This window comes from Argiope bruennichi, chromosome 8 (genome assembly GCF_947563725.1).
Source record: "Argiope bruennichi chromosome 8, qqArgBrue1.1, whole genome shotgun sequence".
NCBI lineage: Eukaryota > Metazoa > Arthropoda > Arachnida > Araneae > Araneidae > Argiope > Argiope bruennichi.
The window spans coordinates 47,316,073-47,338,156 of NC_079158.1; the positions used below are offsets into that span (position 1 = coordinate 47,316,073).

Consider the following 22,084-nt stretch of genomic DNA (forward strand, 5'->3'; position numbering starts at 1 on the left):
AAACTTAAAAAAATTCATTTGAAAAAAGATGGTTAAAAAAGAAATTTCACAATTAATGCATCAAATTTATAACTTAAAATTAAGTTTCTGACAAATTAGATAATTCATTGATTACACTTTTATCTCTTTAATTGCAAGTAGTTATTTACTTTACATGATTGAAAGCCTGGCATGAATGTTTAAAACACAATACATTTGAAATTAATTAAAATTAAAACTTTCATTATCGCATTTTATGTAAATATTTCTCAAACAGCATATTTAAGACAGTATTAGCTCAGCTGGTTGATAATTAACCACTCAAAACAATCGTGTAAAGAATTTTAATTAATTTTCTTTAATTCATGTATGAAAGACAAATATTTGGTTTTAACCTTCCAAACGGTCAAACTTTCATTTTTTGAATTCATATCAGTTAATATATTTTCCTAAAATAAATATTTTTAAAACTCAAAAACCTGATTATAAATGAAACGAGCTTTCAAAATGGATAAATTCTACATTTTGCAGAGCATAAAGTTATTTTTTCAAAATAAATGATTACTTGAAGGGAAAGTTAGGGCCACTGCTTCAATTAAATTAAACACATAGGATATTTTTGTTTTTATTCTTTACAGTGCAATATATTATAATTACAAAAATTAATATTCATTTAAATTCAATTCCAATTACTATAATAATAAATAAATATGAGTTTTTTCAACTGAGAATAAACTCACAACAGTTTTTGTTAAAACTAAACATTTCTCACAATATTTAATTTTCAAATAAAAAATTTGTTTAACAAAGAAAATGATGCACAAAATGACTTTATACAAAAATAACCATTGATTCTGCAATACTTCACTGGGCTTATATTAAAAAACTAATTTTGTAAATGGATACAGTGTACAATAATCTAAAATATGAATTGCTTATTAAGACCGGGCATTAATATATTTTTCTTTCCAACAACGAGTGCTTAAGCTTCTTTAACAGATACAATAATGAAATACAATTTTTTTTTTTTTTTTAATATTAAAACAACGTATGAGATGCAAAATTCATACAGAACTGATATTAACAATGAATAAACTAATTATTATTTCATAAAAACAAAAAAAGGTAATACATAATTATTATCCTTGTAAAACAATATTCATTTCTATATCCCCACAAATAGATGCAATGAATTCATATGATTAAAAAGAATAACATAAAGAGTATCTTCTCAGAAGAGACAGTTTTACATTAATCAATATAAGCAAAATTTATCAATTAAAAAAGTCCCATCATCCTACCTTGACATAACAGTGATGAAATATATTATTTAGTTTATTTTAACTGGGTATGTTTTTCATACTGTCAAAATTAAGCTTATTTATGGGTAATCATAGTCCAAACATGACTTAATATGAATTACTTTTCATCAGCAGAAACAACAGAAAAAGAATGCTCACTACTAAGTAAACAATAATTTATGGATTCCCAGCCATGCATAAAAATATTGATTAAATGACCAATCACAAATAAATTCAATAATTTACAAGCTATTCACCACTTTATACATCTGTGCTTTACATTGTATAGAATTAAATATATCCTATCTAAAAATTTTGTACATTGCCACGGCAAATAGATGTCAAATAAAGAACAACACTGCTTTTGAATTATTTTCCATGTGCAAGAGTGCTCATCATGTCGTGTGACAAAGTGGGATATTAACAATTCACTTTATAAGGAAAGCAGGCATCAAATCTGCTAACTATTATCTCTATAACTGTCAGTGTCACAGAGGATTGATTATAAAGTGACTTTAGGACCAGTATAATCAGCAGATTCACACCAAAAGTCAGATGGTGGAGTTGTTCGCAACAACCAACATTTAACTTCAGAATCGGTCTTGTTTGTTTCCAAGGGAACATAGTAATGACAGTCTCTTTCATCCATATCATAAGGAGGTGCTAGAATATCTAAGAAAGCAGCTGTACCACCAACAGCACAAATTTCATGAAAATTACCTTCCTTGGGTTTCAAAACACAAGGTTCATCTTTTTCTGTGACACTTCCTGATGAGTGTTTCTCAACAGGAATCAATCGCTCTTTCTGCACTCCTTTAACTCTATTAAAAATATCTTGAGGTAGCTTAATATCAGAGGGAACCTTGGACACTGCGCTATATGAGGTAATTTTGACGGTACCTTGAATGACTTTTAATACACCATGCATACCAGGATGATCATGAAGAGGAATTCTTGCTCCGCTTCTTAACAGAAATATACCCATAGAAAATGTTTTATTTTCTGCGACTTCAATGTAAGTCACAGGGGCTAAACGTTTGTCGTCATTATCACTATTAATCGTCCGTAGCGTATCTTTATTTAGCTTTAAATCAGACGCACGTACTTTGTTTACATTTTTTATAAGTTTGGTTAAATTTTCCAAGAAACTTTCTTCCGTTATACTTCTAGAAAAAGTAGCTTGCGCTTGTTTCGCTATTAACTCAACTATAGAAGACATGATTAAACACAAAATGAAGGTTGTTGCCACGAACGTGAAAAGAATAAGCATGCAATATTAACTGTTTATAATTTTTGTAGAAGTAGTAGAAGTTCCCATTCATACTATTCGATCCGAAAGGTGTATGTACGTACGGAGTAGTAGCAGCACATTGACTTAAGTATACTATTAAAATTAGGCGAAGTATAAATATATTATGAACTAAATCTTTAAGATTAAATAGCATCATCTTTAAATAAGCCTAACTTAAAGATATGCATGATAAAGAAATAAGTTTTGGCAGAAGTTGAAAATCCATATCCTTTACATTAGAACGGTATTTTCATTCATTGTACTGATTGAAAACATGAAAAACAGTAAAAAAAAATTTAAAATGGTTGTAAAATTATCTAAGTTTATTAAAAAGTAACACACATGACATCAAAGATCCTCATGTTTACAGTTTATCTGTTCTTCAAAAGAATCTAACGACAGTATATATTTTAGAAGAGCCTAGAAGTTTTGGCTATCGGCCAAAACGCTCAATACTTATTCAATCATATTACTTTAATGTATATATTTCGGATGTTTATAAGAGAATGAATTTTTTTACTCTATTTTGAGGCAGGTAAAACAAATGAAAAGTTTTTCTCATTGAGTTAGATTTTACCAGAAAAATGATGCAAAATCAAATGCTACAAGTGTTAAACTTTCAAGGAAAAATGAACTATACAACTGTTAACTAACAAGGAAAAAAGACGTATTTAGAATTCGGATCAGTTTCCTGGTCGAAGTTTATTAAATTTCTTTGATTTGATTATCATTTAATCTAAAGTTAACAACAACATGAAAATTCCTTTTGGAAATATCACTTGAAGAAAAGGAAAAATTATTCTTTAAAAAAGAGAATCCTTTCTAAAGTTTTTCTATTTTTGAAATTATTTTTCGAAGTCATTTTTAAGCTCTTTTTTATATTTTCTTTCAGACTGAATATTTTGAAACTACAGAAGGGTTATTTTCCAATTAAATAATAACAATAATAACCTTTTGAAGTACTTTTATCCTTTCAGTCTTTTATCGAAATCTCGAATCACAGATGGCAGCACAAACAGCGAACTCTGAAATCTTTTCGCACAGAGCATAGTTCGCTGAGGTGCAGAATTTTACAATATGATTATAATCTTATAACTGGTATGCTTGTTCACATTTAACATTACAATAAGTGTCTTCAACATTTAGGTGGAATCAAGAAGTCGTGCAATACTGGAACAAACTTTTTTTTTTTTTTCCAGAGGGACATTCGAGGATTTTATGATTAAAATAAAATTTACTTTAAATATTCAACATTATAATCTTTAAGATGTTTAAACAAAGAAATTGTGAAAATCTATTACTAAGGAAATTATAGTCACATTTAGCACGCATGAAGTAATTAAACACCAAACTTAGTTCTTCTGGTTCCAACGCCCTACTCTCATTTGATGAATTTTAGCATAATGTTTATAGGGTGGCATATTATCTATAAAATGCCTCGTGCATGCATAATAAAAGCCAGACATAACACCTTTGTACTTAAAGTTACCAAACTTGACAGTTAGTTAACTTTTGATAATGAATGCACATTAAGGAAGTATTTTTGAACATTTTTATTATATTTTTAATTAAAGGGTAATCGAAATTTTCATGTTTCTTCATTACCTTCGCATCCTATTATTGCATAAAAACCATTTTTACATTATTTTAAAATTAAAAAAAAAAATTAGTTTTTATTGTGTCGGTTTTGTTTTTGCATAACTAAATCTCTAATTTTGAGAAAAGTTTCAAAATATTTTTAATTATATTTTGCAATAACACTTTTCTTTGTTTCAGAAACTGCATTTATTTGCATACACTTTGTAGCGAAATTTAATGTATTTTTTATGAGCTATTTTTAAAAGAAATTTTTTGAAAATAATGTAAAAAAAAGGCGATGAATAGAAGCATATAAGTGCATCTTCACACTACGTTGTTTCTGGCTAAAGGGTCGAATCTTTAATTCTTTTTATCACTAAGATTTATAATTTGTTTCTGATCATATTAATTTTATGTTTTATATGTAGCCTTTCTAGTTGTTTTTAATTATTATTGCATGTATGACTATTCTCTCGTTATACAGAAAGTTTCGCTTAATGACGTTTGAGTGTGCGACACTTCTAGGTGAGATCTGACCTTGTCAGGTAAGTGTTTGGCCATACTTCGATTTATCTTAACTTTAATTAAGCCTTTTTCCAAATTAACGTTACAAATACTTCTGGATAGATATTTCTATTTCATTCATTAGAAGGCATTTTACAATAATTTTGGTTTAATAAGAATGTATGTACAAAAATTATTTTTTGTGGGAAAAATGAATGTGAAATTTGGACGAAAATTTATTTAAATATTTTGAAAACATTATTTTAGAAAAAAAGATGCGATTTAATATATAATAATAGCATCGAATGACCAACTGGTTCACCGGGAGTATTGGCTATATTTGATTTTAGATAGATTGTTTAGATGTAATTTCATGTCCATGATTCTGCCCAACTGTTTAACATCAAAGCCATTTTATTTTAATTGTCGCAAAACATCTTTGCAAATGGAAATTTTAAGATATTATTTGTTTCCAATATAATTAAGGATATAAGAGATTTAAGATTGTTTTTTTTTTTTTATTTTCAGCAAAATATACAATGAAATTTTGGCTTATTTGAATCTTTTTGAGTTGAAGTTGACAATCATTTGAATGTTTATCTGGACCTTTCAATTTTCTATTTACATAATATTAACCTTTTCACTAATGAATTTAAATTCCTAATTAGATGAGACACCTTATTTTTAAATATTTGTTATTCCATTCCGTATTATAATATAATGAACACCTGAAATATTGAAGCATTTCCAAGAGATTTTTGTGTTTTAAATTACTTGATATTTTAACTTGACTGTAGATTTAAATACTAAAAATTCAATAGCTCTATGCGCTTATCAGACACATCATTATAAGCGAAGGAATTAAAGTATTTTCTATAATTCGTATTTATTTTTCTAATTAAAGTTAAAAATAAAAATTATAAAACATTGATTTTACTTTTGAATTATTTTTATTAGTCAAATACCTTGTGGTCTCAGCAATCGAAAGTGAATTATTTCTTAAGGTTCTTATTTCGTTGGAGGACTTTTCTGCTGTATAATATATTCAATAAAAAATCTGCTTTTTCAAATTTTTCAAAACATTAGAAGAGAAACGCTTATTTTATTTTTTTATGCTTGCTTGCTTTTAAATGATTATGTTATAGTTTTCTTCTTGAACTTTTGTGCTTGAAGTACTGTATAATTTATTCATTAAATTTATTTATTTATTGAATATTTAAAACTGTTAAATTTCTTAATTACTATAAATTTTTATTGAAATCATTTATTGTTTTTTATTACTTATGCGTTATTCATTATAAAACTTCTATGTAGTATATAAAATAAACTTTTATTGACATTTTTTAGGTCCAAAAATCCTCTTCCTTTTTTTTTTTTTTTTGTTGTTGTTGTATTGTTTTGATTTACCTCCTTTCTATTCAAAGTTTTGAATTAATTGAAATTTTTATTAAAGTCCTATCGGCTTTGAATTTTTCAAGTTTCACAGAAACAATTTTCACATAATTTTTACATTAAACAATTATATTATTTGCTACATTTCTGATGAGGAAGAGGTGGTTTTAATCGTAAGAAAATTCTTGCAATTGTATGATTTAACTCAATTGCTATCGATCAGTACATATTCCTTGAAGGAAGAGATGAAAAGACTCGCTCCCCCCCCCCCCCCTCCATGAAAAAAAAAATGCCTGGGAACACCATGGAGGGGGTGGGGTGGGGCGGACAGGAGGTCTCACCCCATTTCGGAGTGCTAATCTGGTAATACAGGAAGCCATGCGGAAAGTGTTAAAAGTGCTACGCTCGAGTGCAAGTGCCCAACAAAATACAGTATGGGGGGTTTCTGACCCCCTTTCGATTTCTTTTTCACTTCAAAGAAGACGGGATAGCTGAAAGGGTCGGAATCTAAACGGTTCGAAGTTGCCAGACAGCATTGCGCCAGTGTTCAATAAATGGCGGGAAATTTTTGAAAGGGTTTGAAACGATCCATCGGGAAAAACTGGTCTTTTCTTAATCTAAAAAGAAAATTTCGATCTTGTAATTTTCATGGATTTAAAACCCTTAAATTTCTTACAGTTCATTTTTTAAAAATTATATCCGAAAATGACTGTTAGTATATTTCTAGATACAATAACAAAAAAAAAAAAAGCATAGATAAATTAAATTTGATTTGCAATTTTTTCATCCTATTTGTAGATCTGTACTTAACCTAATCGTTAAGGAGCAAATCTCACAACGATTAGACTTTACTTCTAAGCCAATAGCTGTACATGCATAAGCACAACGGAACCGTACCACCTTTACCATCAATATTTTTCAATGCATAAATAAACCCTCTAATTATGTTTAATTTGCATATGATATCTAATTCATCCACAAAGAGCCATCGTTTCAGAGTTCTCGCAATTGAAAGAAAACGCAATGGAAAATGGTATGCTCCTCTTCGTAGGAAGACAAAAATTTCAAATAATTTTAATCCCTGCTTTTGCACCCTTGTGGTAACAAAATGCAGCCCCCTTTTGGTTCTTATCTTTCTATAACTTGTAAAAAGATGGCAATTTTCGGAATTACAGACTGTGATATACTAAAGAAAATAAAAGCGTGGATTTAAACTTTTTTTTTTTTTATTTCAAAACATTTTGTCCAGAATACGAATAAGCCTGATAAATTATTTATAAAGAACAAAATGATAATGATAAATAAAATTAATTTAAAAATATAGCATACCATAATTTTTTTTCCTTAATACATACGAAAATATTATATCTATATGGATATTTGAAACCCTCAAATTATTTTTTCTTAATTTTAATTAATCACTTTGAAATTTCGCTGGCATAAACTATAAAAAAAATGGCAAAAATTTCATTGAAATAGATTTATTTATGAATATAATTATATTATTTAATAAGTTTTTTCAATCTTTATGATATATGATCCAGGTTCCCTAAAATTATTCGGAAGTAGTCTAATTTTTTTCTTTTATTACTTTAACCATTTTTCAAAGAAAAGTTGGCATTAAAGTTAGTATTTGGGAAGAAACTTCAAAATAAATACATTTAATAACTGAAAGCTGATGATTTGGATAAAAATATGTTCAAATTTTTAACTGGAAATGAAATATATATACCTTTAGTTGAAAATAACTTTAAATATGTATGCCAAAATCTCTTCCCCAAGAGTCTTCATGAAATTTTATAAAATTCATGGTTATTGAAAAACAATTGAAGTTTCTTGGAGAATTTTGAAGCGTGAAAAATCTCCATTTTTCTTATTTTGAGATAATAACTTTTTACTTTCTTATACACTCAGTATAGAAAAAGCACTGTAATAGTCAAAAAATTTGAACTCAAAATTTTAATGATTCTCCTCATTTCAGATTTCCCTGATTTCAAAAAACACATTTTTCGAATTATGTCTATCTGTTTACGAATTATGTCTATCTGTTTCGAATTATGTTTATCTGTTACTATCTGTTTTGATTTATTGTTTGATAAACAATAAATCAAAAAGCTTTGAGTTAATTGAATGAATTTTGTGTGTAGTCTTAACAACAAATTTGTAGATTTGCTTGAAATTTAAAGAGGCTGTCTGCCTGGCTGTCCGAGTACAACGGATCACAATAACTACAAAATACAAATAATTATAAAAATACAATTAATAATATAAAATAGCATCTAAAGCATAGATTTGCGTGAAATTGCTAATTAATCTTACGTTCATCTATATCTTTCCATGGATGTAAATACCTCAATTAAAAAACATAAATGAGATTTGATATATGCTCCTGTTATTGCATATTTTGGTCTCAATCGAGTGGAAAATAAGGCATTCAAAATAAATATTCGATATTCCTCTCTAAACTACGTAACACAAAGCATTTATGGCCGGAGATTTGAAAATAAAAATCTGAACACACGTGGAGTTCATGCCCCTCCCCAATTTTATATACAGGGAGGGGAGTAATTCCTTTATTAGATAGTATGCGAGTACGTTTCGGAAAGATTACTTCCACTGGTTATTATTAATTTCTTTACTGTAATATGGATAAATATAAATTTTTAATAATAGACGAACATTAAATATTTTTTCATCGTAACTTACCTTTGAGGTGAAACTTATAATTAAAGTGGAAAAATATTTCACTAATTTTGTTAAAGGCACATTTTGAACAAAATTCCACAGAATATGGGAAACAAGCGAATCCTTATATTTTTATTATCAACAATTGAATAAATTCTTGGATGAAATATCTGAAATAACAACAGAAACAATTTTAATTTCGTACAACAGTTAAATATATGGTTGCTAAGTATTCTTAAAAATGTCTTTAAAAATATTGAAACTAAGCAAAAAATATATTTATTGCTTCTAATATCTATTAATTATAAAGATGAATGTGCGTGCGCGTGTGTTGGCGCTCTACTCACCACATTTTGACCTACAGCTACAAAAATATAGTATAATATATAAATCTAGTAGTAGGTGAAAATGTGCATTCTGAAGCAATTTTTTGAAATTTTAATAAGAATTATAATTAATTAAAAAGTAAATTGAATTTCAGTGTTTTTCAACAATATCTTCCTAAAATATAACTGCAAAAATAAGTTTTAAACTATTTCAAAAATTAAAAAATTGTCTTTTTATTGATACCAATTTAATAATAGTGTGAATTTTTTTCTGAATTTTGGCCATTTAATTTTTTTTGCCTAATTTTCAGCAATATATTACATGGTTGTCTTGAAATTCAAACTGCTTTCATTGTTTCATCAAATATTTAATCGCGTGATTTTCTTCTATAGTTGAAAGTTAAAGGAGGAGGATTTTTACTACTACTTGTGTAGTTTATAAGACAAAAAAGTGATGCTTAAAATATCTGGAAATTTAGAAGAATAGATGGACTGGATATTTAAGTTTCTAATAGCACTATGATGCTATGGGACTACCTCCATTAAAAAGGTTCATGTCCTCAATAAACAGAACTCAAGTAAAACAATTAAAATAGCCCAGTTTTAATTTCAGACAATTCAACTTAATCATTGACAAAGTTATATCTAAATGATTTATCGGAAATCAATATACTTCGGTCGTTTGAGGCGATTATTAACACACAGAAATGTATTCGTAATTTTTTTTTTTTTTTTTAATTTTACAAATTCCTGTTTTCAGGTAATTCAACTAAGTAACAACACAATCAAGAAGAATTACTTTAGAATAATGCTTTGGAAGACAATAACTAGCAACACTTTTAGACTTTCCTGTATACTTATACAATATGGTGTGTTGTACATTTAACTTCGTATTTAGTAAAAATCAAGAATGAATTTTGATTTCCTTCCCGTTAATCAATTCATTCAAAATTTAGTAACGACCTAAAGGGCCATGGTCACAAATAAAACTTTGTTTATCTATATAATGTGATTGTGAATTATACTGATATGCAAGAGAACAGACAATTTATTCTTTGATAAATTCGATCTCAAATTAGATGATGAGAGTTCAGTTTAGTTTAGTTATATTAGCGTCCCGTTTTTAGCAACACTAGGGCTATTTTGGGACGGACCTCGTAATTTTGAACCGCTGTCCGATGCCGAGGACGACACCTGAGCTGGCACCCCCTTCTCCACACCACGTCACACCAGCGGGAGGACGTTTGGCCAGGATGTTGAACGTGCACCAGACCCGCTTACATGGCAGTTCTTCAGTGGAATCGGGTCTAGAACCTGAAACCCTCCGGTTCCGAAGCCGAGATCTTACCACCAGGCCACCGCGGCCCCAATTAGATGGTGATATACAATTTTAGAGTAAAAGATCACATACTAAAATTTAACAATCTAGTAGGACGCATTTTTGAATTATCATCTTCACATATTTTCAAAAAGATAGTCAACGAACGTTTTAAAGTATTTCATTCCAAATTTGATAATATCTACAATTTCAATAATAAATCCATATGCTAATAAGCTATTTCAATTTAATTGGTCTATCTTTTTTATTTTTTTTATTTATCGTCTCTCTGTGCACACGGAAAACAGCCTTAATTTACACGGATTTAATCCAAAATGCGATGAAATCAATTAAACCATTTTTTTTTTTTTTTTTTGCATAAATACAGCATGGGACTTTCCTTCGTCTAATTAAGTATTGGGAAATAACGACTGCTTAGAGATTCAATCTGGCCTATCACAAATTTTAAAAAACAATGGAACAAAAATTTTATAACTTCTAGAAGTGCTATATTTTTAGCAAAAACTATGTTTACAGCAAAATATATCTTTCAGAAATGCAGTCACAGCTTCATTCATCGCATTAGAAAAAAAAAAAAATCTTAGAATAATATTTTTCGAGTTCTGTAATAAATTATATTGGTTTGCGCTAGCCTCATCAATTTTTTTGGCCCTTTCCTAAAAAGTTTACTCAACTATGCCTCGTTCGTTTTTTACCCCCTGACAAACAGACATAATCCTCCAAAATGGCTGTTTCGGACTCAGAGTGATCTAAAAAGGAGTGATTCATCAAAATCTCACGGTAGAAATTTTCGACAGCTACAAAACTTTCTTTCTATATAATATTTCATATATGAGAACTTAAAAAAGTGTCGGTTTCGGCGGATTTAAGAAATTAGATGAGGGATACAGAGAAACTGTTGTTCTTATGATACGTATTTGTGGTAATGGGGAATTTCTTTGTTACATAAATCTCTCAGAATACCGCGAAAGGTTGTTCGCTACAACGCTGCATTACATTGTATTTTAGAAGATGTTTTTCAAGCGAAAGACATGCCGGTCTTGAAACTGCTTCTTTCGATTTCAGAATGCAAAATGCTTATGAATTTGTGTTTTTAATATAATTTCTACAAATCATGTGATCGATCATCATCAAATATAATTTCTGAAGTGAATAATTGATGCTAACTTCAATCGTGCCTTGAACTAAAAAAAAAAAAAAATCTAGTTATAAATCGAACTTACAGAATTTTCACAGGAGCATTGCAACAATAATTAAAACCAAAAAGTGCACTTTTATTCATGTGTTTTCTAAATATGATATAAATATAAAAGTTAAAACATCTACTTTAGCTAATTCATCCGTAGGGTCTCATTCTGTGGGGTAACCGGTAGAAGAAGGCCTAGTAAATAAGTCTCCAGAGGGCAGAATTTATTACAAAATTAAATACAAGAATATAATTGAACAAGCCTTCTCTGTCTAATGGTATAAAGACACACAGGTAACCGTTGACACGAAAGGGCAATTATTTACATATATATCTAGAACAAAACAGACCATGTATACGCAAAATAGATTGACAAAGATTTATCCTCACTACTCCATCACTCCCAAAAAGGAAAAAAAGATTAAAAAAAGGTTATCATAAATGCTACAAAAAGGTAGCAGATTATTGAAGTGTGAAAAAAATGTTACTAACCAGCCGCTTGAAAAAGAGAATAAGTGTCAAAATATCAAAATTCGTCCCTCCCCCCATAGCATAATCGAATCTTGAAATATTTGTCAGTTAGTAAAAGGGAAAAATCTCCGGTTTTGTTTCTTTTTCAAACTGATACTGAAATCATTTACTATCATGACCGCAATCTCCAACAGTTTTTATCATGCCAGGTCTTTGGCTTTATAGTTTGTGTAGCGAACAAGATTGTAATTCAGATTGTAAAACAAAAACGAAAAATATATCTGCAATTTTAATAATGATTTGTATTAAGAACTTTGATCTTACAGAAATCTTAAATTTTTAGTATTATCGTTCTGAATACATTTAATAATTTTTCAGAACTCCTACGATTCTTTATAAAAAATAGGCTTAAAATCTTTTTTTTTGTTTTTAAATTGATTAAATATATAAAAATATTTATACAGTAAAAACTTGGTTTCATTGAAAAAAGAAATATTTTTGAATTTTAAAATACAAAAAAAATTATTTTTGCTCTGTAATATTTTTGGAAGTTATTTTTAATTAAGATTTAAAAAATAGCTCTGAAGTGCACATTTTCCCACTTCAAACTATATATGTACATGGTTTAAACTCTACTGCGCCAACACACACATACACACTTGAAAAAGGTGAGAAATCCACGCTTTTAAGTTTTTTTTTTTTTTTTTTTTCGTTAAGGACAGTTCAATTGATTTGACTAAGGTATTGGAATAATGTGCAGATATAAAGTATTTCGTATAAAAGTTTCAGAGAGAAAAAGTTTTTAATAAACGAGAAAAGGAGAATGTGTGAGTATTTTTTTTTTTTTTTTCGTTTCTTAAACTAACACATTTTTTGGATTTATAAACCTTTTCAAATTGATGTTTCAAAAATTATTGTTGTTTTAGGACAGTAATTTAAATCCTGCTTATTTGTCTGAAAAAAGATGTTTATGGACCTCGAATAAATTTCATTTATTATGAGGAACTTGGTATGAGTTTTTCTTCTCTAAAGTTTAGCAACCATATCTAGACTATCTTTAATTATCGAATGTTTGTCGAATTAATCTTTAGCTATTGATGGACGATGGGCATTTCTTGCATTTTGTTTTTAAAGGATTTTTACACATCACTTTACAGGTACTCTTTAACATTCCCAAAATGCGATGCTAAATCGAAATATTAATCAGTTAATAATTATATTAAAAACGCACATGCAAATTCTTTCTATATATTCGAAATTTATGGGGGGAAAAAATCGAAGTCTGAAAGAATTTTTTTTTTCAATTCCATTTTTAACAGCATCGCTACACCAGCTATTTAAAGGTGTTCATTCAGCACCCAAGAAAATGTATACTCAAGAAAAATTCTCCCAAAGTTGACTTCATACGATATAATCCATTGAAATCACACCTGTGCACTACCATTTTGCAGCTGCAATCACTTTGCCTATTTTTTTCTCTCTCTTTCTTCCTCTCCACCGCCTATACCCCTCCAGCTCCTTTCTCTCATATTCGACTTCAGCTTTTCTATAAAGACCCACCACTACATTCACAGTCAAATTCCTCAACTGTTGACATGCGCGGCCACAAAAGATTGAGGAACTCGCATCGGACAAGTTCAAGTATCCAACTGCAAGCGGGGTCTACTGTCGTTGTGCGATATCAATAGTCGGTCCCTTTCAACGAGAAAAGGATTATATTATATAGAAAAAGTGGGATCTAAATACCCGTAGGCCATTCAAGAAGGATGGAAGGGTCCGTATGTGTGAGTGGGCAAATCAAAACGGTCACATTTTACAAAAATATTTCATCTTTTGTAAGAAGTTTCGATTTGCAGTGAATAGTCCATGATTCTTGTGGAGAATGACGATAGAATTTGGTATAAAAATTCCAAAGTCAAGTGGTTTGTTTGAAAACTATGGTAAGGAGGAATGCGGCGAGAATTGGATACGCATCTTCTTAGGCTGAGGTTTGGACGGCTATAAATTTGGCACAAGGGATGAAACGTTCTTGAATCGGAAAGAATTTTGAAATTCTTTTTTTAAAAGATAAGCAATGAGTTGTTATTCAGTACAGAACCGATTTTCTAAAATATTATGTAAAGTGATAATTACGTTGCATACCTAAATCGTTTAATCATCATGAGCTTTTTCTCATCAACTTGGTAATAATTATAAGGTGACATACTATCTGTATATTGCATGATGAAATGTGTTTGATGGGTGAAAAAAGCAACCTTCAAGACGCCCTACAAAGCCTTCACTAAGAGAGTTTTACAAAAATTTAATTGAATTTTTAATAAAAATTAATCAACATTTACAAATTTTTCCTCAATAATTTTGGAATATTATTTATAAAAATCCTTTTTTAATTATTTATAAATTCCATATTTTCGTACAATTTTCTTATAATTTAAATAAATTTGTAAATTTATTTTATAATATTTTTTTATTTTTTTTAATTATTAAACAAATACACTTGTTGTGAAATTAAATATACTTTTCGTGTGCTCGTTACTGTTTCTGTATAATGAAGAAAAAAATTAAAAATAAAATAAAGATAGACGAATAAAATCTGGAATATTGTCATAATACAATGTTTCAAATTAGAGATTCGAATTTCCTTTAAATTTTTTGATAAATACTGTTACAAACGTACTTGTACAATAATCAAGCCTATTTTAAGATTATTCTTTCATTTTGCGGATATATATTTTAAAAAATGTTTTCTGATTTCCTTAAAAATTTTCTGGAAATAGTTACCTAAAGCCACAATCAATATAGATTCCAAGATATTATATTGCAACTTTCTAATATTCTCAAATAAAAGTAATGTGTAATTCCAATTAAGAAGTTTCATATACTCTTTTTTTTATGTAATAGTATGTCAGTAATTTTTATTATTTATAGGAGTTCTTTCTAAAAAACTCACAAATTTTGCGAGTGAAGCGACTTTTTTAAAATAAAATAAATGTATGTTTATACATCCATAGAAATGTAAAGTAATATCTAGGATAAAGCCTTCAATTAATGTAATAATTTCATTCAAAAATATATCACTTTATCACATTCATGTAAAAAATACATCATTTTTGTTGATTTACAGTTATGAAATAAGAAATCACAACTATAAGAATTTTAATTTGGAATTAAAATAAATATAATCGGGCTTCTTAAACTTTTTCAAATTGCGACTCTTTTTGAATGAAAAATCTTTCGCTATATAACCTCAGTCTAATAATTTTCAAAATAATTGATCAAACAAGGAAATGAAGTATAAAGTAATGATAAAGGAAAATAAATCCAACTTCAGATAGATATGTAAAATAAAAATTGTACAGAAATTGTATAGCCAAACTTATAATATTTTTTCTTGCAAATAAAGAGCATTTTTTGTAATTTTGATCCAAAATTTAAGAACTTTTCATCTAGAGCACAGTACAAACAGATCTAAATATTATCGACTATAAGGAGAGGATAATAAAGTTTCAAAAATTCATATATTTTAATACTAAATTCTAAGTTTCAAAATTCAGTATAGTTTTAATACTAAATTTTCAGACTCGCATCTTGTTGCAGATACACATCATTATTCAGAGAACAAGTGTCATAAAAATCCACTTTTTATGGGCAACAGTACTTTTATATTTTAAAATTAGAAATAAGAACCCTATTCTGTGTTGCTCATGACATTATAAATGTCAGCGAAATCAAAATTACAATAACACAAAACAAAATTATGAAACCGATTAAAAAATAATATTGATTTTGCTAGGTAATTTTTTTGCGTCAATGATATCGTCTGGTGAACTGCAGACGATAAAAATTGGAACAAATATTTAAAAATGAAGATATATTAGCTACCTGTCAAGTTATGTTCTGCAAAGGGCATTTTTCAGAAAATAATTACAATTCTTACTTGCTTTGAAAACAACCTTTCCCGGGATAAATTAGTAAAATATCTTATTTTGATTCTTAACAGCGAACTTATTTTCAAAAATCACATCAATTGTAATTCCAATAGATTCCGAGAAAAACTGCATCTAATAACACCATTAAAAGGATAAAATTCTTCATTTTCACGAAGCAACAATATTCTATTCTTCAAACAATTCCTTTGTTTCATCCTCACCTAAGCTTTAATCTGAGGCCGTGCTGCTAAAACGCAATTTAAGGCAATTCAAATACAAAAACAAATTATTTAGAATTATCACATGGTTCATACGCAACAATGTTTTGCATAAGGATTTAAAAGCATCAAAAATCGAAGATCGTACTGAAGAACTTACTAGAAAAATTTTTCTATCAACTAGGCAAAAGTAAAAATCTTACCATTAAATATCAAATCCAATATAAAGAAAATTCTGGAAAATATTTCTAGCTATAAGTCACTTTTAAATAAAGTTTCCACATAAAGTGAATTAAAAAATTTCTCTGAATTTCTGCTTTACTTTATCTGCATCTCTTAAAAAATTTTCGCAACTAGCTATGCAACTCTTTCTGTTCGCAGTGCTTCACCACTGGATTGGTACAAATTATTCTTGTCATTAATGATTTTTTTACCTCTATCTGAGAAGAAGTGAATAGAAAGCACTAAAATTCGACCAAACATCCAACAAAGAAGATGTACTAAAAAGACAGCGACAATGAAAGATTGCTGCAAACGATGCAATTAGAATTTAAATTAAATATAAATGATGCTTGAATCCTTTCCAAGTTAATGAAGAAGTAAAATTTTCCCTGCGGATCTCCGCAGTTTCCGTTATGGATCAGCGAAGATAATATTTTAGAAAAATTCAGAAAGATAATTAATAAAAATCAATGGAAAAAAAGATATTTCAAACATTCTTTTTCTAAATTAGAGGGAAATATTCGAATAATGATTTCAAAAATTTGAAAAGATAACGAAATTAGAATGCCGGCTAAGGTAGTTTTAGTTTTAATTCTTGAAATGTTTAGGGGAAAATTAATATTAAAATTTTTTTTTATCTTAGAATTCCGTTACAAACTCAAAAGAAATCTTTTTCAAACGATAATGATTTACTTTCTTTTTTTGTTCGGTCAGATTCATGATTGATTCAGAAAAAAAATCTGTTTAGAATTTTTTTTCTGCAATCCTTATATGTGACAAATCATTCAAAACAACTCAAAATATTTAAAAAAAATTCTGAGTTAAATTTCACAATTCGTCCTTCGATGTAGGGTTAAATAACTATGCCAAATTTTTATTGTTGGAAGTACGATAAATCCGGACTCCAACTTCCTTTAATTAATACATTAATTTTGATTTTATATTTTTAAATTTATTTTGATCATTTGTTAAATTCTGAATTAATTTCAGATACATAACATTCCTGGATGAAAAAAGTTACAGTGTATTAAGAATTACAGTAAAGATCTGAAAATTTGGTTCATGTTATGTTATTATATAATACTTACTGAAGAAAAAAAAAATTGAAAATATTGAGGTAATCGTATGGCTTTACTTAAGTAAACAATTTATAATGTGGATAAAAAATAATTGCATCCTTCTTTAGCGATATCAGATATTTTTAATTGTTATCAATTGAAATCTTCTATAAGCATTCTAAGTTATGTTTTCTGCTGATCATCAGTCAGTACTGTTTTTTTAATATATTCCAGTATTAATTTAGGAAACTATCAACCAAAGAATATGATTTTTATATCATCTTAAAATTCCAGGATCATTTATTATGTAATTCCATTTTCGCTGCTGTATTAGTTTCCTCTGATTCTTACAATTTTTTAAAAAGAATTTATATTTACATGGACATCACAGCTAATAAAAATACATTTAATATTTCCATGTAAATAAATCAAAAAAATTAAAATGTGCAACATTTTTCTTCGATGTTAATAGTATTTCTCAGATAAATAAATATGTTAATTAAAGAAGGAATATATTTTATTTTATATCAGTGATAACGAGAAACTCATTTGTATATAAGCAATTTATTGCGTTGTTTCCTATTTACTAGAAAAATATTCGAGAGTATATTACCGTTTATTATTAATTTTATATTATATAAATATATATATATATATATAATAGTAATAATAAATAATATATATATATAATAGTAATAATAAATAATATATATAGTAGTAGTAAATATTCAAATAGATGGATTTGGTTCAAAATTTGATACAGATCATCCTTGGAATAAAAATCAAAATTCATTTATGCTGCTAGTTATTTTTTTGAGTTAATGTGTTTCTGTTTGTGCAGACAGAAGGAATTCAATAGATAGATTTTCCATTTTCAAGGATGTCCAAAACCTCAACCACTGTTAGACATTGGTGATTGTGAAAAAATGGTCAAAATTTTCTTATCTACAGTAGGAAAAATGATTATTTGTACACCACTTTTTTTTTAAGTTTTAGAAACATATAAGCAGCTATTTTATTCATTGCAACGTGTGAGCGTGAGTTTGTTGTTTATTTCTAAGTAAACGGAAAAAATATTTTGAAATAATTGAAAATAAAATCTAAATGTAACAAACTTGGAAATTTTTTTGCAAAAAGTATATTTGTACACCTATATCTCCGGTAAGTATTACTATCATTTCATGTAATTTTTGACATTATAGTTAATTTTTTGGAGAGTTGGTATTTTTTAAACATTGAAGGTTATCTTTTTTAACAGTGAAGGTCACTCGCAGAGAAAAGTTGAGAAATGGCCACGAAATCAGAAGAAGTCTCTTTAGACATGAGAACTCACATTGTTAACCCTAATAAAAGTGGAAAATCTTATCGCGAAATTCAAAAGATGGTTAAGTTACCCTTTACAACTATTGGTTACATCGTAAGAAAATATAAAAATACTGGACGCGTTGAAAATCAACCCATCCAGGCGGTCCGAGTAAATTAACTTCAAGAAATAAACGAAGTATTGTTAAAGCAGCTATTAGAAAACCACAAATTTCTGCTCAGAAAATTGCAGATAACCTTCTCGCAATTTCTAACATTAGAGTGACCGCTCAAACAATAAGAAATGTGCTACATAGTACTGGTTTAAAAGGCAGAACTCCGAGAAAAAAAACCAATGATCTCTGAAGTAAATAGAAAGAAGTGTCTAGAATTTGCTATGAAATACAAAGACAAACCGATGGACTTCTGGAAAAAGGTTATTTTTTCAGATGAGAGTAAGTTTGAAATTTTTTCATCCCCTAGTATCCGAAAAATATGTCGAAAAAATAAAACAGCCCTTGATAGTAAAAATGTACTTCAGACCCTGAAACATGGTGGTGGAAATGTGATGGTTTGGGGCTGTGTAGCTCATGGCGGTGTTGGAAAATTACACTTTATTGACACAAAAATGACAGCTTTAGATTGCATTGATGTGTTGCGGCATAACTTATTAGACAGTGCTAGAAAATTGGGCATCGGTGACACTTTCTTATTCCAACAAGCTAACGATCCAAAACACACTGCGATAGTTACTAAAACATGGTTGCTTTATAATGCGCCAAGACGCCTTGAAACTCCACCACAATCCCCGGATATAAATCCAATTGAAAATTTGTGGATGCTATTGGATGCTCAAGTCCGAAATAAAAATATTACAAGTAAAAATAGTTTGAAAGAAGCACTCATGGAAGCTTAGGAAGAAATAGATCAAGAAACCACCAAAAAGTTAATAGAATCAATGCCAAGACGTCTTGAAGCAATTGTAAAAGTCAATGGAATGCATACAAAGTATTAAATTTCTATAAAATAATTATAATTATGTTTAAAATGTGTCACTAAGTAAGTGTACAAATACTCTTTTTGTATAGTTTTTATAAAGTTTTATTCATTAATCAACTAAAGTTTATGCGATTGTTTTTTTGTTGATATTTTATTATTATTTTACCTCACTAGAATATATCTCTACAATTTTAACTTAGTTACCTTATATTATTTTGCTATAATATTCCAAAATTGAAGTGTACAAATAAACATTTTGTCAACTGTATATCTTTTAAACTATTGTGATATTTTCTTCCCGTGTTCTTCGAATATGGAAAAGACGCAGAAAAGGGGTCCCTCTGAAAATTTTTTGCATATTCTCCAGTAAATTTTTATTCCCCCCCCCTTCGCAGAAAATTGTGAACTTTGGATAAATTCGCGAATATTTTGCATGGCATTGATGAACAATAGTTACGAAATATAGAACCTTGACATGAATATGATATTTTTGTTTATATTGAAAATATGCATTTTGGATGCCTTTTTTGCGACCTATTGGCATTAACATTTGGCACAGAGCTTCAGTTATAATCACAGGGTAACATACCGAATTCCCTTGATTTGCGTCGTTGCATTTATGAATTATTGCGTTTACATGCATGCGAAAATGTAAACTGATAACTAATCCACAGATTTGGTTCAAAGTTTGATAAGAATCCACATTCCAAATACTAAATCTATGTACCAAATTACATCTACCTAGCTCTTTGTATTTTGCAATTATAGAATTCACTTGTACTCGAACAGTCAGACATCATTTAAATAAATTTCCTTCAAAATTTGAAAAAAAAAAAAAACCCTACATATTTGGTCGTAAGTTTATAAATCAAATTTCATCCATCTAGCTTAAAGCATTTTTGAACTATCTTACTCACAGGCATAATGCTAAAAAATGTGTTTTTCTGACTGAGGAAGATCTAAAAAGTGAAGATTGGTGAAAACCTAGAATTCGAATTTATGAACGATAATTCCTCTTCTTTGTATAGGTGAAAGTAAAAATAGAAAAACACCGTAATGATTTTCTTAGAAGAGGTTGAAAGTATTCACATATTTAGCAGAATTTAGCCACTGTTTTAAGTGAAAAATGAATTTTCGTACATTAATAAACATTTCATTTCCCCCTTTTTATGTTGATTAGTGTTAACAAACATATGATAATTATATAATATATTACCCAGTCAATATTTTAGCAATTGTTTTTAATACAATTTATTAAAGCATGAAACTTATCTATTTTTTTAAAATTAATGCTGGGCTGCAAGTTATTTGGATTATATCGTTATATTAAAAATAATAAGAACCTTTCCAATAAAAACATTCTTATATCTCTTCTGCATCCTCTTTAACCCTTTCTAATCATATTATGTTAAAATATTTTTAGGCTTGAAATTAGAATAAAAAAAAGAGATTCATATAGCTTATTATATAAATTTAATTCGATTAATTAATTAATAATAATGAAGTAACAAATCAAGACACATCATTTTGTCTGAGATAAAGAACTGAAGCATCTAAGTTTCTGACTTAATAAAAAAATCTCAGAACTTATGCCAATCTACATAATTTCATACAAAGATAGATAAATTTGGTGAGAAGCATACTTCTTATGGCCCTAGAAAGGGTTAAAAAAGTGTATTCTCATTCTTTCAACAATATTTTTTAAAGTTTCTAAAACGCGAAACCTCCTTTGACCGGATTATGAATCTTGCATCTTCATGCATCCGAACAGCATTTTATTTATGAAGTTGTCCCAAAATTAACGCAAGATTTGAATTTTCCACCATTCGAGCAGTAAAGTGTTGGTAATCCTATTAAAAAAAACCCCCATTTAACAGTGAATAGTTTAGGGTTAGTGAAAAATGGAGCGTCACCCGACAGAACAACGTATTAACGCAAGATTTGAATTAAATAAAAAACGTATTTTTTCCCCTTTAAATTGTAATATTTATATTGAATCGTAAATTACACAGCATGGATGTACTATGGGTTATGTATGGAATAATACATAGACCAAATGGCTTCCACGGCTTTGCTGGCATATACGCATTCTTTTGCCGAAATTTTCCATAAATATGGCTGAAATTCGTTATGTACTGTTGAATTTCTTCCTTCAATGCCCGCGTGCTTGGGGTCTTTTTGGTTTAGACCTTCGACTTCAAATAACCTCATAAAAAATGAGTGGTGTTCAATCATACAATATAGGGGACAAATTCTCAAATTTTCGAACTGTGGCTTCCAGACTTTCATTATTTGTGAAATATT

At 28.5% G+C, this 22,084-nt stretch overlaps 1 protein-coding gene across 1 annotated transcript; it reads right to left on the reverse strand.

The window, feature by feature from the left end:
• Nucleotides 1-453: 453 nt before the first annotated feature.
• LOC129981700 (2-aminoethanethiol dioxygenase-like) lies at nucleotides 454-2,542 on the reverse strand. Its single transcript, XM_056092638.1, has one exon. It carries the CDS (start codon nucleotides 2,497-2,499, stop codon nucleotides 1,783-1,785), a length of 717 nt encoding a protein of 238 aa, XP_055948613.1. The 5' UTR covers nucleotides 2,500-2,542; the 3' UTR covers nucleotides 454-1,782.
• Between the last annotated feature and the right edge of the window lie 19,542 nt (nucleotides 2,543-22,084).